Here is a 15,638-nt window from a genome sequence, read left to right as displayed (position 1 = left end):
AATTGTGGAATATTCGTTTCCTTAGCGATCATTGTTCTCAGTCTAGCCATGCTAAATGTAAAGTGTTTTTCATTGTGATGCGAAGGATTCATTATAATGATGACAAAGATTACATTTATTGATTCATTTATACACTTGTTTATTTCGATAAATTACAATTCTATTTCAAACTCTGAAGTTTTCGTTTGTTGTCTTCACTGATGAATTCCGAAGACATTAAATAGTTTATTCTGATTATTGGGCGCTTGAATCCAGCGTTGATTAACGCAGGCGCTATGTTGTCGCCGTGTTTGTATTGCTTCAACAACTTGCACTTTGTCGCGATGAACTTGCACAGTCTCTTATTGATGCTTCCTTTCTTTGTATGAAGGTTCTTGAATGGCGTACAAGAGAGTATTAGATGAAAATCGTCCGGTGGTCCACCGCAATTGATATGTTTGTTGGGTTTCAACAGGTGATAATACATCAGACCTTGCACGACAATATTGAACTTCTGTTGATTCGACATCGTTGAAGAACCTGGTAGAAGAAAATAATTGCGTTGCCGTGGTAGTGGAATATATCACGTGATAAGATTTTATGTACTTTCCATCTCAGATATGTGTAATTTCAAGAAATCCGTAATGAATCGTGCGATATGGATCGCTTGTATATGATAATTTGATCCGACTGCTTTCTTGATGTACGCAATGCCCATTGCAATGATTACAATTACATCTGGTCTAGTGTATTTCAATTCTTCGTTGGCAAACCTCAAAAACTTCGCCATCAATCCCAATGGCCCTTCCGACGTTGATGTGCAGATATTTTTGTAAGTATTGTAGATTCGGCATATAAATTCTTGCACCTTCAGTTCTGTAGTTTGTACCATATCTACGAATACGACCACGTCTAGGACGTATTGAAATGCAGCGATAATGAAATCGTTTCGCGGCTCCTCCTTTTCGAAGCAGTTTTTTATCACATCTTCCCATGACTTATGGTATCGAGTACAAAATCTGTCCATCTTTTCAATGTAGAGCAATTGTCTCTTCTGTTTTCAAGTGCACATCTACACTTAATTAAAAGCATATCTATGTTTATTTTATTGATTAAAATTTTATTATCTGGTTTAGAATGCTATAATCTCCACCTGTCGTGAGAATTATTGTTTTGATTTTGTTTCAAGTATTCACTTGTCTGATACTCTATACGTTGTGAACTTACTGCCTGAAATAATTATTGTCTCGCATTTGCTTCAATTGTTCACTCGCATGACATAAGTAAGTACCTCTAAGATTGAAATGCCTGATAACTCTGAGTTGCATTTCACATTTGATATTTCTGTGTGGTTCATTAGGTATTTCTGTTGCTGATGATGATTCGTGTTTTTAATGGCGCAGCAGTAACTAAAATTTCTGTTGCAAGATATTAAATTTGTTTCTCGTTTTTGATTGAGTATCGTTGCTACCAATTATTGATTTGGACTTTCTCTACATCTTCAATAACAATATCGCATCTCTACAAACTTAGCCGACTTGTCAACCACTTTGACGAAAGATTTCCGTTTCAGGGAAAGGATGCGAAAAGATAGTGACCCCAGCGAGTGATATCGACATCTATTTGCGCTGCACAATAAACTATATCGCCTTTGAACTCTCTTATCTGACCTCTAGAGCGCCCCGTTTGCTGGACAAAGTAATATAGCCCCTAACCCTTTGAGTGATAAAGCATGCGCTGTGCTATGGTCACATAGATATAGACATAAAGTCTCCCAGCTTTGAGGAAAAGAGTGAAAACCGTGCATATTTCCTATGTCTTGGATACCTTCATCAAGGTTCGTAATCTTTGCTAGAATGAAAATTGTATATTGATCGATTTTATGATGGTTCAATGACAGATTATTCTCCTCTGTTGATGTTTACGTGTCACCGCGCGTTCCTCTATTCTTCAGCGTTAAGTCTGTGCTATTTCGTCATTGATAGATTGATTAGCTATTATTTCTCTATGTGTTGGATGGTGCGCAGGTTTGGCTCTCTATTAATTGTAGCTGTTGATTGTGTTGTTTCTCATTATTTCCTTACGTCTATGCTATTCACTTAATAAGAAATTAAAAGTTGAGTAATGTTGGAATATGAAACTGAGATTCCCTATTGCGCTCGAAAATGTTATGACAGATATTCACGCTATTGCATTGATGGTTCTCGGGTATAGGAATATTAATTTTCTGATGAGTTTGATTTTCTGAATGATAGATTACTGTGTTGTTTTGATTAGGAATATCTTCTTCGTAGTGGTATAGATTTTATTTCTTCTTGTGTTCGTGTCGTTCTTGGTTGGCTAAGAGTGTGCTATGTGGTGAAGTTCATTTTTAACATGTCTATTTTCTGATGAGTTTGATTTTTTCTTCTGATTTTCCTCTTGTGTTCGTGTCATTCTTTGTTCTGTTTGTTGGCTAGGAGCCTGCTATGTGGTGAAGTGGAATATCTTCTTTGTAGTGGTATAGATTTTATTTCGTCTTGTGTTCGTGTCGTTCTGATTGTTGGCTAGGATCGTGCTATGTGGTGAAGTTCGTTTTTAACATATCTATTTTCTGATGAGTTTGATTTTTCCTTCTGATTTTCCTCTTGTGTTCGTGTCGTTCTTTGTTCTGTTTGTTGGCTATGAGCGTGCTATGTGGTGAAGTGGAATATCTTCTTTGTAGTGGTATAGATTTTATTTCGTCTTGTGTTCGTGTCGTTCTGATTGTTGGCTAGGATCGTGCTATGTGGTGAAGTTCGTTTTTAACATATCTATTTTCTGATGAGTTTGATTTTTTCTTCTGATTTTCCTCTTGTGTTCGTGTCGTTCTTTGTTCTGTTTGTTGGCTATGAGCGTGCTATGTGGTGAAGTGGAATATCTTCTTTGTAGTGGTATAGATTTTATTTCGTCTTGTGTTCGTGTCCCATAGTCTTCCAGTGTCTCTGCTGTTCACAGTTAATTACATACAACTATCAGAACTTCCCACTATTGCAAAGATGGTTCTCGCGTATAGGAATATTAGACTTTTTATAATAAAACTTATAATTTTGTTTATAATCATATTGATTAAGAATATCTCCTTTGGTTAAATGCGATGATAGTATTGATATGGTGTAGCTATTATTTTCCTACATGTCGGTTAGGTTCTATATTAATGTTATGTGTTGATTCGAATTATTGCCTTATGTCTGTGCTATTCACTTCAATAGAAATAAAATTTGTGTCACATTGGAACATTAGCTATTGTGCTCGAAATTACTTACACCTAATAGATTCTAACATCTCAGACTTTTTTATCCCGGCGTCGGGAACTTGGCGCCCCCATCGCCCGGCAGCAGCCGCAGTAGCCCCCTCCTGCACTCACGGTTGGGTCGCCGCAGGAGGGAGACCCCCACGTATAGCTGTGCGTGGCTTTCCCGTGTCTGGGGAAAGGGGGATCCTGGCGGTTGAGTGGACCCGGAGGTTGTTTAGGACCCTTCGGGGCCCCTCCGGGAAAGCAACACACCGCTTTGGCCCCTGCTTCCCATAGTCGGGTGGTCCTGGAAGACCCGGCCAGGATTATTCAGCTAGTCGCCATCTCCCTTTTCCTTACTTTCTCTTTTCATCTCCTCCTCCTCCCTCTCTTTCCTTACTCACCTTTGGCGGCAAGGGTCAACCTTGGGCAGTTCTTTCACCCTTCTGAAACTGCACTAGGGTATAATGCAGAGGAAAGTGTTAGCGTGCCAGGCACGCTCCCTTGGTTGGGCTCGATGGTGGGCGACACACCTGTGCACCGAACCACTCTTTTCCTTGTATGGATTCTGTACGCTCCAAAAAACATGATCAGCGTCAAAAGAGGCGCTGCACCGAAGCACCAATGAACTCGCTCAGCTTAGACCTGTCTCCAGAGCCATGGTTCCCGAAATTCCTTGTGCCCCATGCTGAGGACGAGACAAAGCCATTATCGAAAGTGTCGCCATTCCTCATTGCTAAAGAAATCGAAAAGATCATAGGGAAATCGTACAAAGCAAAGAAGCTCTCATCTGGAGACATTCAAATTGAGGTAGAAAGCAGATCTCAAAGTTCAGCTCTCGTGTGTATAAAGAAACTCGGTGACATTCCAGTGTCAATCACAAAACACCGTATTCTGAACATTGTGAAGGGTGTGATCTCTGAGAGTGAGCTTCTTGACTGTTCTGACAGCGAGATCGAAGAAGGTTTGCGGGAGCATGGCGTGGTGGCAGCGAGGCGGATAATCATGCGTCGCGATGGCAAAGAAATGCAAACTAAGCACATCGTACTGTCATTCCAGCTACACAGACTCCCTGAAACCATCAAAGCAGGTTACCTGAACTGCCACGTGCGACCTTACATTCCTAACCCGCGACGTTGCTTCAAGTGTCAACGTTTCGGGCACGGATCACAGGTCTGCCGCGGACAGAAAACGTGTCCAAAATGTTCAGGCAACGGTCACACACCAGAATCATGTGAGAACACAGTACGTTGTGCAAACTGCAAGGGCGACCACCCAGTATACTCAAGATCTTGCCCCCGGTGGAAAGAAGAAAAAGAAATACTTCGAATAAAAGCAGAACAAAACATATCATATCAAGCAGCAAAGGCACAAGCAGAGTTTGCTAGAAAAGGCACTTTCTCCGAGGTGGCGCGCAGGGGAGTAGCACCACCGAGGAAATCTGTAGAGACCCAGACTTCTGGGTGTCTACCTCAAACTCCCCAACAGAAAGGTGGAGACACGAGAGTGTCTCCGCCTGCTCCTATGTCTCCTGGGAGCACCCTGGCTTGCCAGGCACACACCAAGGAGATAGCCACAGCTTCCAGTGATGTTGATGGCACAGTCTCAGTCTGGGACGGAACCATGCCGGAACCATCCCAGACCATGTCACAAAGCATGGAATTGGATGACGATGACTGCTTATCCCAGAAATCGTCATCCAGTCTGCCAGGTGTTCTCTCTCAGGGCAAAGAAAAGAGAGAGAAAACATCTGGTCGAGGTAGGGGCAGCAGAACAAAAGACATGCAGAAATTACCTCCACGAAGAATAACCCCTCCTTGAATAAGACAGTCATGTACACACAGTCCATAGGGATATGTACCTGCATCCAAGGCACGATGAAGATATTGCTCCTTCTCCTCTCTGTCTTCCTTCTCATGGGTCTAGGTAATATTGTACAATGGAATTGCCGAGGTCTCTTTTCCAACCTTGATGACATTAATGACCTCTTAGAAGAACAAAAGGCAATTGGCTGTTGCTTACAGGAGACATATCTACATGAGAACAGTATAAATCCCTTCCGCCGACACAATTTGTTTAGAAAAGACCGCACAGACAGCACCCGCGCATCTGGAGGTGTCGCTGTCATTGTCCCACAGTCCATACCTGCAACCCGGTTTCCTCTTGTCACAGACCTGGAAGCCGTGGCTGTACAAATATGCCTCGACAGAGTCATTACATTATGCTCACTGTACCTTCCACCTTCAATTTCAATCGAACAAAAGGACTTTGAGTATCTTTGTGACCAGCTTCCTCCGCCATTCATGATACTTGGTGACCTAAACGCTCACAATCATTTGTGGGGTAGCACAAGACTGGATGGTCGAGGGAAAATGCTAGAGAGGGTTTTGATGTCAAGGCCTGTTTGCCTGCTCAATTCAGGACAGCCTACATACATCAACTCTGCAACACAAAGCTTCTCTTGTCTGGACATTTCACTATGCAGTCCCTCCCTCTTTGATTGTTTTGACTGGGCAGTCCAGCAGAACCCAAGGGGAAGTGACCACTTCCCCATTATCTTGCAACTATGTGGTCAGACAGATACATTAACTGCGCGCTCACCCCGCTGGAAACTGCGTTTGGCGGACTGGAACTCCTTTGAAAAGAAAGCAGTACTGTCTGAGTCTTCCTTTCGTGGGTTAAGTATTGAAGAAGTCAACGAAACACTTACTTCCACAATTATAGAGGCTGCCAGCCAGGCTATTCCGCAAACGTCTACACGTGTTCCTAAGCGCCCCAAGCCTTGGTGGACAGACGATTGTGAAAGGACAAGGAAGGAACAAAACCGCTTTTGGGGAATCTTCCGCAGATACCCAACTTCACAAAACCTCCTTGCTTTTAAAAGAGCCCGTGCCAAGGCTAGGTGGACACGGAAAAAAGCTAAACAGGAATCTTGGAGAAACTTTGTTTCATCACTCAACTATAATACCCCCTCGAAGAAAATCTGGGAAAGGCTCCGAAATATTAGGGGTGAATATTCCAGCCTATGTATTCCACTATTGCAGGTTAATGGAGCACCATGCGAGACCCTTGAAGAACAAGCAAATGTACTGGGCGAACACTTCCAAAACATTTCTAGCTCCGCTCATTACAGTAAAGATTTCCTTAAAGTCAAGGCATCTGCCGAAAAGAAGAATATACCGAGTGGCCATGGTGAGAATTATGTATACAACATGCCTTTTCACATAACGGAGTTGTTGAGAGCATTGCCATCATCCAAGGACACGGCCCCGGGGCCAGATAGGATAACATACTCTATGCTAAGGCATCTTTCATCTGAATCACTCAAATGCCTGCTTGATTTCTTCAATCTCGTATGGAGAGAAGGACAGCTCCCTTCTCGTTGGAAAATAGCTACAGTCCTCCCTTTCCTCAAACCAGGGAAAGATGCCTCCATACCCACTAGTTACAGACCTATCGCGCTCACAAGTTGTCTTGGTAAAACTTTTGAGCGTATGGTGAATAACCGTCTTATTCACTACCTGGAGGAGAATGAATGCCTCACTCCATACCAGTGTGGCTTCCGTGTGGGACGTTCCACTGTAGATCACCTCATTCGACTAGAGACCACCATCCGTGAAGCCTTTGTTAGGAGACAGCACTGCCTATCCGTGTTTTTTGACCTTGAAAAGGCCTACGACACAGCATGGCGATACGGCATCCTCCGGGACCTGCACGATTTTGGAATACGTGGGCGTCTGTTCCGCTGCATTTCTAATTTCCTCCAGGGAAGGACTTTCAGGGTACAGCTGGGTACATCACTCTCTCGTCTGTTCATACAGGAAAATGGTGTCCCACAAGGGTCAGTGCTCAGTGTTACACTTTTCATTATCAAAATGAACTCTATCGCCAATGTAATTCCACCCTCAATTATGTACTCTTTGTACGTAGATGATCTCCAGATAGCATATTCATCTACGAACTTGGCCATGTGTGAGAGACAAATCCAGCTCACAATTAATAAGCTTGTCAAATGGTCATCGCAGAACGGGTTTAAGTTTTCAACTGAAAAGACAGTCTGTGTGCCTTTTTCTAGAGCAAGAGGTGTATTCCCAGATCCCAAGCTAAGCGTAAATGGACATGAACTGGCAGTACGATCGGAACACACATTCCTTGGTGTCATTTTTGATGCAAAGCTCACGTTTGCAGCTCACGTAAAGAACCTGAAAGGGAAATGCTTGAAATCTTCAAATATTCTTAAAGTCCTCTTACACAGATCTTGGGGTGCAGATTGCGAAACACTATATCGCGTGTACACATGTATTGTCCGATCACGACTAGATTATGGATGCATTGTATACGGGTCTGCACGCCAATCTGTGCTGAAGGCTTTGAATCCTATCCACCACCAGGGACTGCGACTTGTACTGGGGGCATTCCATACGACACCTGTTGAAAGTCTGTATGTGGAAGCAAATGAGTGGTCCCTAGCGAAACGTCGCTTCTATCTTGGGATTTTGTATGCACTGAGGATAAGAGGCTACCCTCAACACCTTTCTTTATCCTGCGTTAAGACTACACGTTTTAAGCAACTCTTCCTAAACAAGCCAACAATTACCCCACCCTTTAGCATGCGAATTTCAAATGATATTCAACTGTATGGCTTCACTGCTTACAGTTACATGATCGCCGAATGCAGTCCGAGGGTACCTCCATGGCAACCACCCCTGAAATATAACTGCTACCTTACAAAGTATAAGAAACATGTAACACCTTCGTTAGTGCTACAACAGGAATTTGAGCACCTGAAGAGTGGTTTTCGGAACCACACTGAAATATATACAGATGGGTCCAAAACAAGCACAGGTGTTTCTTGTGCCATGGTATCAGGTTCATGTACAAGGTCGCACTGCTTAAAACGCATCACGTCCATCTTCACTGCAGAGGTTTATGCCATCATTTTAGCACTGAACTTCATTTTAGAAAATAACATCGAATCATCTGTCATATACACAGATTCTTTTAGTGCTTTGCAATCGGTAACATGTAACATTAAACCACAGAAGAACCACCTCGTGCAGCGAGCACAGTATATAGCCAGCAGAGTAGTGAACAGAGGTCTTTCTCTTATCATCTGCTGGGTGCCTAGCCACAGAGGGATAGCAGGCAACGAGCTTGCCGACAAAGCTGCCGCTGCTGCGCTCTCTGCTGATGTGACGCCGTTTGATGTACCTTTTCAGGACTTGAAGCCCCAACTCAAGAGGACGATAAACAAAAGATGGCAGGAATATTGGGATACACAGATACGCAATAAACTCCACCTGGTTAAAAATAACATAGGACACCCTATACAGAGCTTGGAAAAGAGAGCACATGCAGTAACCCGGACACGGCTAAGACTTGGCCACACTCACCTCACCCATAGTTTCCTTCTTCACAGAGAGGAGCCACCCGAGTGCACGCACTGTGGGGAGCCCCTTTCTGTTCTGCACATCCTTATTTCTTGTGCGTCGTATGAATCTCTTCGCCATCGTCACTTCCAGGAGTTTTATAGGAATCACCTACCGCTCCACCCAGCCCTACTGCTGGGTGATGACGCTCTTTTACCGTTTAGTAGAGTCTATAATTTTATTAGAGACACTGGTTTTTTAAACGCCTTGTAATTTTAACGATATTTTTCTGAAAACACAGTACTGGAGCTAATTTGTACCATGTACCGGTTTTAACCTTATCATTCCATTTTTAACTAGTGACATTTTTAACAATGTTTTGGCGCATTATAGCCTCCGTTGCTGCCATTAAAATACTAATCATCATCATCAGACTTTTTTATAATTTCGATTGTAATCGTATTGATTAAAAATATATTAAATGCGCTATCACTTCTGATTCATTGAAAACTTCCACTAATAAAAATATTGTTTGATTTGTGATACCTATTCAATGATATTGTATCATACCTTTAATAAGTATTGTTACGTGTATTGTGTTCCTTCTATTTCAAATTTTTGGCTAAGTTTTTCCCATTGACACAGAGTCATAACATAATTCCTAATGACTTTAATAAATATATTTTCACTTGTACTTTTGTGTATGGCTACCCTTTGCATGTAAACTGCACACCTGTTGTAGCTGGAAAAAATATGATTCAAGTTGGCTCAGGGTGAAAAAATGGCGAAAGTCGGCGGCCCAGTCTGAAAAATGACGAAAGTCGGCGACCCAGGCTGAATGGTAAACGCACACGCAGCCCTCCGGCCACGCGACGCCCAAGTAGGAAAATTGTGAAAGAAGTCAGCCCAGGATGAATGGTAAGCAAGCACGCAGCCCTCTGGTCACGCTCCACCCACCACAACAGCCCTCCACCCGAGCACCGCCCACCTGTCGCGGGAAGGATGTCGGCCCAAGTAGGAAAGTGGTGAAAGAAGTCAGCCCAGGATGAATGGTAAGCGCGCAGCCCTCCGGTCACGGTCCGCCCACCACAGCAACCCTCCACCCGAGCACCGCCCTGTTACAGGTGTTGAAGGTTTTTTCGGCTGGGTTTTTCTCCTTCACCTGATTGGCATCACAATTCCCAGCACTATTGGCTTTAATAAATATATCTCAACTTGAATGACATTAATAAATATATTTTCACTTGTCCTTTTTTGTGTATGACCCTTCTTTGCATGTCTCTGCATGTAAACCGCTCACCTACTGTATCGGAAAAATATGTGAAGTCGGCCAAAGAAGTCTGCCCAGGCTGAAAAATGTGAGAGGATAAGGGCGCACGCATCCCTCCCCCACCGATAATCACGCGGACAAGCCTCCGCACGCGCGCCGCGCAGGGAAAAATACGTGCAGGGCTCAGGGGGTCCATGTTTCTAAATCTCACCCCTGTAGTTTCTATACGTCTCTTTCCTACTAAGATATGTGTCTGCTTCACTCATATGTTCTAGAAAAGCACAAAACACTCCATTCACCTTGTGCGAGCATTGCGTTCATCAGCAAGCGAATAGCTCCAGCAGTCCAACGGCTAACCGCTGGTACCAGTCTCCAGTGGCCTCAGCAGTGATCTGAATAAGTAAAAGGAAATTAGGAATACTTCATATTGACACATGCCAATATATCACTGGTCAATGCAGTAGCGAACAGAACTGACGGCTGAGACGTTACTTTGTTGTTGGTATTAGACGCTCAATACGACACTGAAAGATATGGGGCTGCTTCGAGGATATGTTCAAGGAAAGCATAAAGTACTCTGTTTACCTTGCATGAGCACGGGGTTCGTTCACAAGGAAAGAGGAAGGTCCAACCGCTCCACGCTCATGTTACCAGAGTCCCTGGTGGTCTGAGCAATGGCCTGGATAACCAAAAGGCGTATTAGAAACAAGTAGAAACACTTTACAATTTATATGAATACAGGAAACGTATTACTGGCCAGTGCATTAGCAAACGCAACTGCAGTGGTTCGGACGCAACTTGACTGTCTCTGTTACACCGTTGACGCGACACTGTAAGATATGTTAGCTGCTGCAGAGATGCGTTCTGGCAGAGTACAAAACAGTCTATTTACCTTGCGGGAGGAAGGGGTTCGTTACCAAACAATTAGGAAGGTCCAGCCGCTTCACGGAGTTACCGCAGCCACCGGTGGTCTGAACAATGGTCTGAATAACGAAAAGTATATTAAGACAAGTTGGAACACTTTGCAGTTCATATTAATACAGGACAACGTGCTACTGGCCAGTGCAATAGCAAACGCAACTGTAGTGGCTGGGAACTTACACTGGTATTTGGCGCATTATGGCCTTAGTAGCTAATGCGCCAGAAAAACCCAAATCAAACCCAAACCTGTAGTGGCTGGGACGCTACTTGATTGCCGCTGTTGCACAGTTGACACGACACTACAAGATACGTTAGCTGCATCAGACATGCGTTCTGGGGAAGCACAAAACGCACTATTCACCTTGTGCAAGAAAGGAACTCGTTTGCAAGCAAACACTATGGTCCAACCGCTTCACAGTGTTACCACCGTCACCGGTAGTCTGAGCAGTAATCTGAACAACGAAAGAGCACATTAGAGGCAAGTAGGAACGAGCATCGGGCAGCATATTAGAAGGCAAAATGCAGTCGCGAACGCGACGATCGGACGCTACATGGCTGTTGGTTTTAGGCTATAAACACAACACTGAGATATATATGCGGCTGGTTCACATTGTTACGTTTCAATATTTGCAACAAAATATACTCGCACTCACCTTGTGTGCAAGAAAATAACTCTGCTCAAAATGATGGCAAAGGTCGTCCCGCGTCGCGTTCAACTGCTATCCGCTTTTTCGAGGTCCAAGACTATGGTGACAAGTAATGCCGTTATAGATTCACTAAAGGCGAACACGGGTAAAAGATAACCGACTTAAAGGTCAGCTCCGGAGGAAACTCACTGCCACGGATTACAACAAAAACTGGCAGGCACAAAGGTTGATGCCTACTGAATGTACTTCCAAAATAGTTTCGGCGGATACCCTGTATTTACTGCGAAATCTGTTTTTTGGTTTGCCGTCCGATCGTCCGCTTGAACAGCTGACGTCACGCTCAGCTTTCGCTTTGGCTCCTCTTGGCTTGTTTGCTGGCTCGCAGTTTCACAATCGCCAGCAATCACAACTCGTCACTCGTCAGGCTGAAAGCGAAATCGAGAGTCGTGTACGTATGGGCACCTTTCTCCGCGTCTTAATTTGATCATCTTTTTACTCCGGCTAGTCAGTACACACAACCCCATCTAAGTTGTCACTTTGTGAGAGATGCAGCGTGAGTGAATTGTGAGAATGCCGTGCTTCTCGCAGTACGAGCAGGTACGCTACTAAGAAAGATGTTTCGTGCCAGGTTCCCAGTTGATATTGTGCGTGATTGAGTGGTACGAAACCAGTGGTTGAGTGCTCTGAACTTATCAAGGCAACTGTCGTGTGTGCTCGAAGCATTTTGCATCAGAATGTTACGAGGTCGTTCACCTGACGGCCGATTTGGAGTGTAAAAGTCGCTGGAAAGGGATGCGGCACCTGCCTCGTTCGACGACAACAAAGAGGAGAGGATAGCAACAAATGACCAAAGTTGCGGGTAAGTGTCCGCACGAACTTGCACTATGGCTTGCACACAATGTAAACATGTGAACGACAAATATGGGACTGCTAAACCCTATAATCCGCGGTTGTATGTAAAACTACGCAGTTTCTCAGAGAAGCTGATTGAGAAATTACTTGAGTTTGGAGAAGTCTGAGCTTGGGCACACGGAAGACAAAACGGTCACAGCAGCTGAAATCAGCAACAACTTAGGAGTTCCTGTTTTGAGACACTCTGTGTCTGTCTGGACTTCTGTGTGATCACATTCAGCCTTTTCCCAACCATGGAATCACACCATATCCTGCATACATGGTAGCGTATTGTTGTTCCTCTTTAAAAGCCGGGCTTGTCTGTGAGGGCTGTGTATTCAAGTTGTAATGTAAAGTTATTACGTGCCAGAAATTCCAATCTGTCCTTTTATACTAATGAGGTTGACTCCAGCAACTGAGTACCTTGACCAGTAAGGGATTACGATCATCATGCTCGTCACAGATTAGGAGAAATAGGAGAAGTCATGAGAAAGGCTCATCTACCTGTGAATCGTCGTTTTGACACATGGCACAGGGCAAGAGGGCCACATTTGCTTTGTAGCACACAGTCATAACACATATGTATGCTGTCCATTGGTTGACAACATATTTCCTATTAGAAGGGGTATAGCTGGGGGCAAGCTATGCTGTCAACATTGTTGATCACATTTTGTAGCTCCTAAATATGTAGATGTTTTTTTGCACTTTTCCTAACAATATTAGCCTTAACAGGTATCATTATAATTTCTGCTTCTCCTTTCTCAGGCCCCAGGAAAGAGGTACATACAGCAGCACTGGTGAAGCAACGTCTGATTCTACAATAATGGTGCCACAGTATCGTGAACATGTACATGTGTGCGCACATGGACAAGCAATGATAATGGCAACCTGTTTCCGGTAAAATGGCTCATGATACTCTGTCATGTCATGGATATTTGGATCATAACGTTGCTTCACATATTCATGAGCATCAAAGTCACCATGCAAGATGTGCACATCAAGACATTGGGAAGCTGCTTTGGTCCCACGAAGGTGATTTACAGTATTTCAAGCTAGCAGCGATTACTAAGCAACTGTCCTGCATTCCTCACTTACAGGAACTGGAACATTCGAAGTGTTGTAGGGGATAGTGGGCGTACTTCCCCTTCTGAAGGACATCCCGCCATTGTGTGCACTAAAAGTTTCCTTGTCTCAGTGCTGTTACTCGGTCATGTATCTAAGTATGTCATGGTAAGTAGGTCATGTATCACTTCCACCTTATCTGTGTGCCACATATTGTATCTACACATAAGGAATGTGTGTGAGAAAACTACTGAAACAGAGAATTGCATTGCTTCTTTACAGCACAAGCCTGTTCTGTCTGTTTTAGGAATTCTAATAATGTAATTTTCATGTCAGAGTATGTCCAGGGGCTTTCTGGTGCTCTGCTCGATCTCTGTGGACGATAGCTGTTCATGAGCCCCCGAACAGAAGGAAGAGACTACACAAGGGGGGCTCACCGCAAGAGTTACAGTGAATAAGTAAACGCTAACAACTCTGCAAGGCATTAAATGCAAGTCGACAGCAGAAGGGCTTCAGCGAACATGTAGAAACAGTCGCATACCTAGGATTTTTAGTTTTTGGCATTTCAGTCGCCATTAATCGGTGGCATCTGTAGAAGCGTAGGGAATGGGGAAACAAACACAAGATTTTGGAGCACACAGTAAATGGTACTCCATGTTCCTTAGCCATTTTTACTACATGAAGTGCCAGGGAAAAATCAAAGGGGTTGGGACGCTTTCATAGACGTGGTTTGTGACATCATGGGTGCATCATGCATTGCGCTCCATAATGCTGATCAATCTGTTTTTTTTTTTCATGTGTCATACTTCGCGAGATAAAAGCTCTCGAACAGATGCCTGACTAACGCACGAATGTCAAGGACCTCAGAGATACAGCCAGTTCCACTGATAGCCCTGAGGTCTGTGACGTCAGAGCTGCTTGAGTTTTGCTATTCAAGGTGCCCATTTTCTACGATCTATTCCAACCTTGGTTTGTAAAACACACATTGGTACGAAGAAGCTTTTATGTTCATGTGGGATGGTGGTGTTGCAACCCCTTTCACTGGTTTGTGGGGAATGACCTGATTCTGCACCTAAGACTTACCACAGAACACCTGAACTGACACCTGTGTTCTGTCCATCTTGCAGTATGCTTGTTTACCTGTTGCGAGGGATTATGGGGGGAGTCAGATAGTTTTATGATCTCTGTGTATTCAATAAAATTATGGTCTATTCAGTGTTACGTGTAAAATTACAGTATCTGTGGAATGTGTGGAGATGTGCATTGATTCAAGAAGTAAATCGCTCCTGAAACCAGCATGCAGATCCAGATGTAATACTAGTGTCTTTCACATATGGAAGCAACTCATCTTTATTTCTCTTCTCTTTTTTTTTTTTTTTTTTTTGTGGTTGATTCATGTGATGGCTCATGGCTGCACTGCACTAGTAAACCAGCCGAAATAAGGTGCAAGATATCCCGATAATTACACTTGCATGGTGTCCTTGTACTGTGCAGTGTATTTTTGTATTCGGTTATTTTTTCCTTCCTTTCTTTTTCTGTTCAGCTCTCATAAGCCACGCATGCCCTCATGTAAGTATCTTGTTCTTGTATCTGGTGCTTGCTCTATCGACAGTGTAAAATTTCGGCAAATACGTTCATCGCGAATCTACACTAAGGTTGTCATTCAAGCCCAATTCTTACGTACGTAGTACCTGCAGTGTGTATACGATAACATGGCGTTGCCAAACACAACTCGTTCACCCGGTTATAATGGCAAGAAATGCTATTACTGCTCCTGTAACGTCAAACGCCAGGTATTCGAGAGTGAGAAAGATATGCGCAAGTGATGCAGCAGTGGTGAGCCGTAACTATAAGAGAGTGAAGTCTTCAATTAAGCGATGAATTGACTTACTTTATCAAAGACACCTACAATGCGAATAAAAATATCTTTCGTATGTAGGCGTAGCACAGTTCCGTTGACAATATACGTGACGTTCATTGCGTTCTTAGCCAGTCTGCCGCTGGCCGGAACGCGACAGCATAATTGCACGAACCCTAACTGCACAAGTGGTATCAGCAGCGTGTTTTAGCATTGGCAGATCATCCCAAATATTAAAAAAACGATGCGATCAAGAAGCCTACGTCGATCGAGCAGACGCTCCCTGCCACCATCGCCTGTAAACATTCCCGTATCCCCGTATGCTCCGTGTGCTCCGTAGAGAGGGAGGGAAGTCTTGAAGAACACTGATATCACTTACGTCGGCGAT

The 15,638-nt window shown here is 43.8% G+C and overlaps 1 protein-coding gene and 1 long non-coding RNA gene across 2 annotated transcripts; one reads left to right on the top strand and one right to left on the bottom strand.

The window, feature by feature from the left end:
- Window positions 1-3,856: 3,856 nt before the first annotated feature.
- LOC135389659 (uncharacterized) lies at window positions 3,857-5,053 on the top strand. Its single transcript, XM_064619693.1, has one exon. The coding sequence runs from the start codon at window positions 3,857-3,859 to the stop codon at window positions 5,051-5,053; it is 1,197 nt and encodes a 398-aa protein (XP_064475763.1).
- A 5,842-nt stretch (window positions 5,054-10,895) lies between these two features.
- Window positions 10,896-11,481, bottom strand: LOC135387339 (uncharacterized). The gene is made up of 4 exons (XR_010421056.1): window positions 11,446-11,481; window positions 11,154-11,244; window positions 11,039-11,091; window positions 10,896-10,951 (listed from the first exon to the last, which is right to left on the bottom strand). It is a non-coding gene; the product is annotated as an uncharacterized LOC135387339 (long non-coding RNA).
- Between the last annotated feature and the right edge of the window lie 4,157 nt (window positions 11,482-15,638).

Source organism: Ornithodoros turicata, chromosome 3 (assembly GCF_037126465.1).
Source record: "Ornithodoros turicata isolate Travis chromosome 3, ASM3712646v1, whole genome shotgun sequence".
NCBI lineage: Eukaryota > Metazoa > Arthropoda > Arachnida > Ixodida > Argasidae > Ornithodoros > Ornithodoros turicata.
This window is presented reverse-complemented; position numbering and strand designations above follow the sequence as displayed.

Bases quoted from the DNA above. Each gene is read 5' to 3' on its own strand.
- LOC135389659 (XM_064619693.1), top strand. From the start codon at position 3,857: ATGAACTCGCTCAGCTTAGACCTGTCTCCAGAGCCATGGTTCCCGAAA.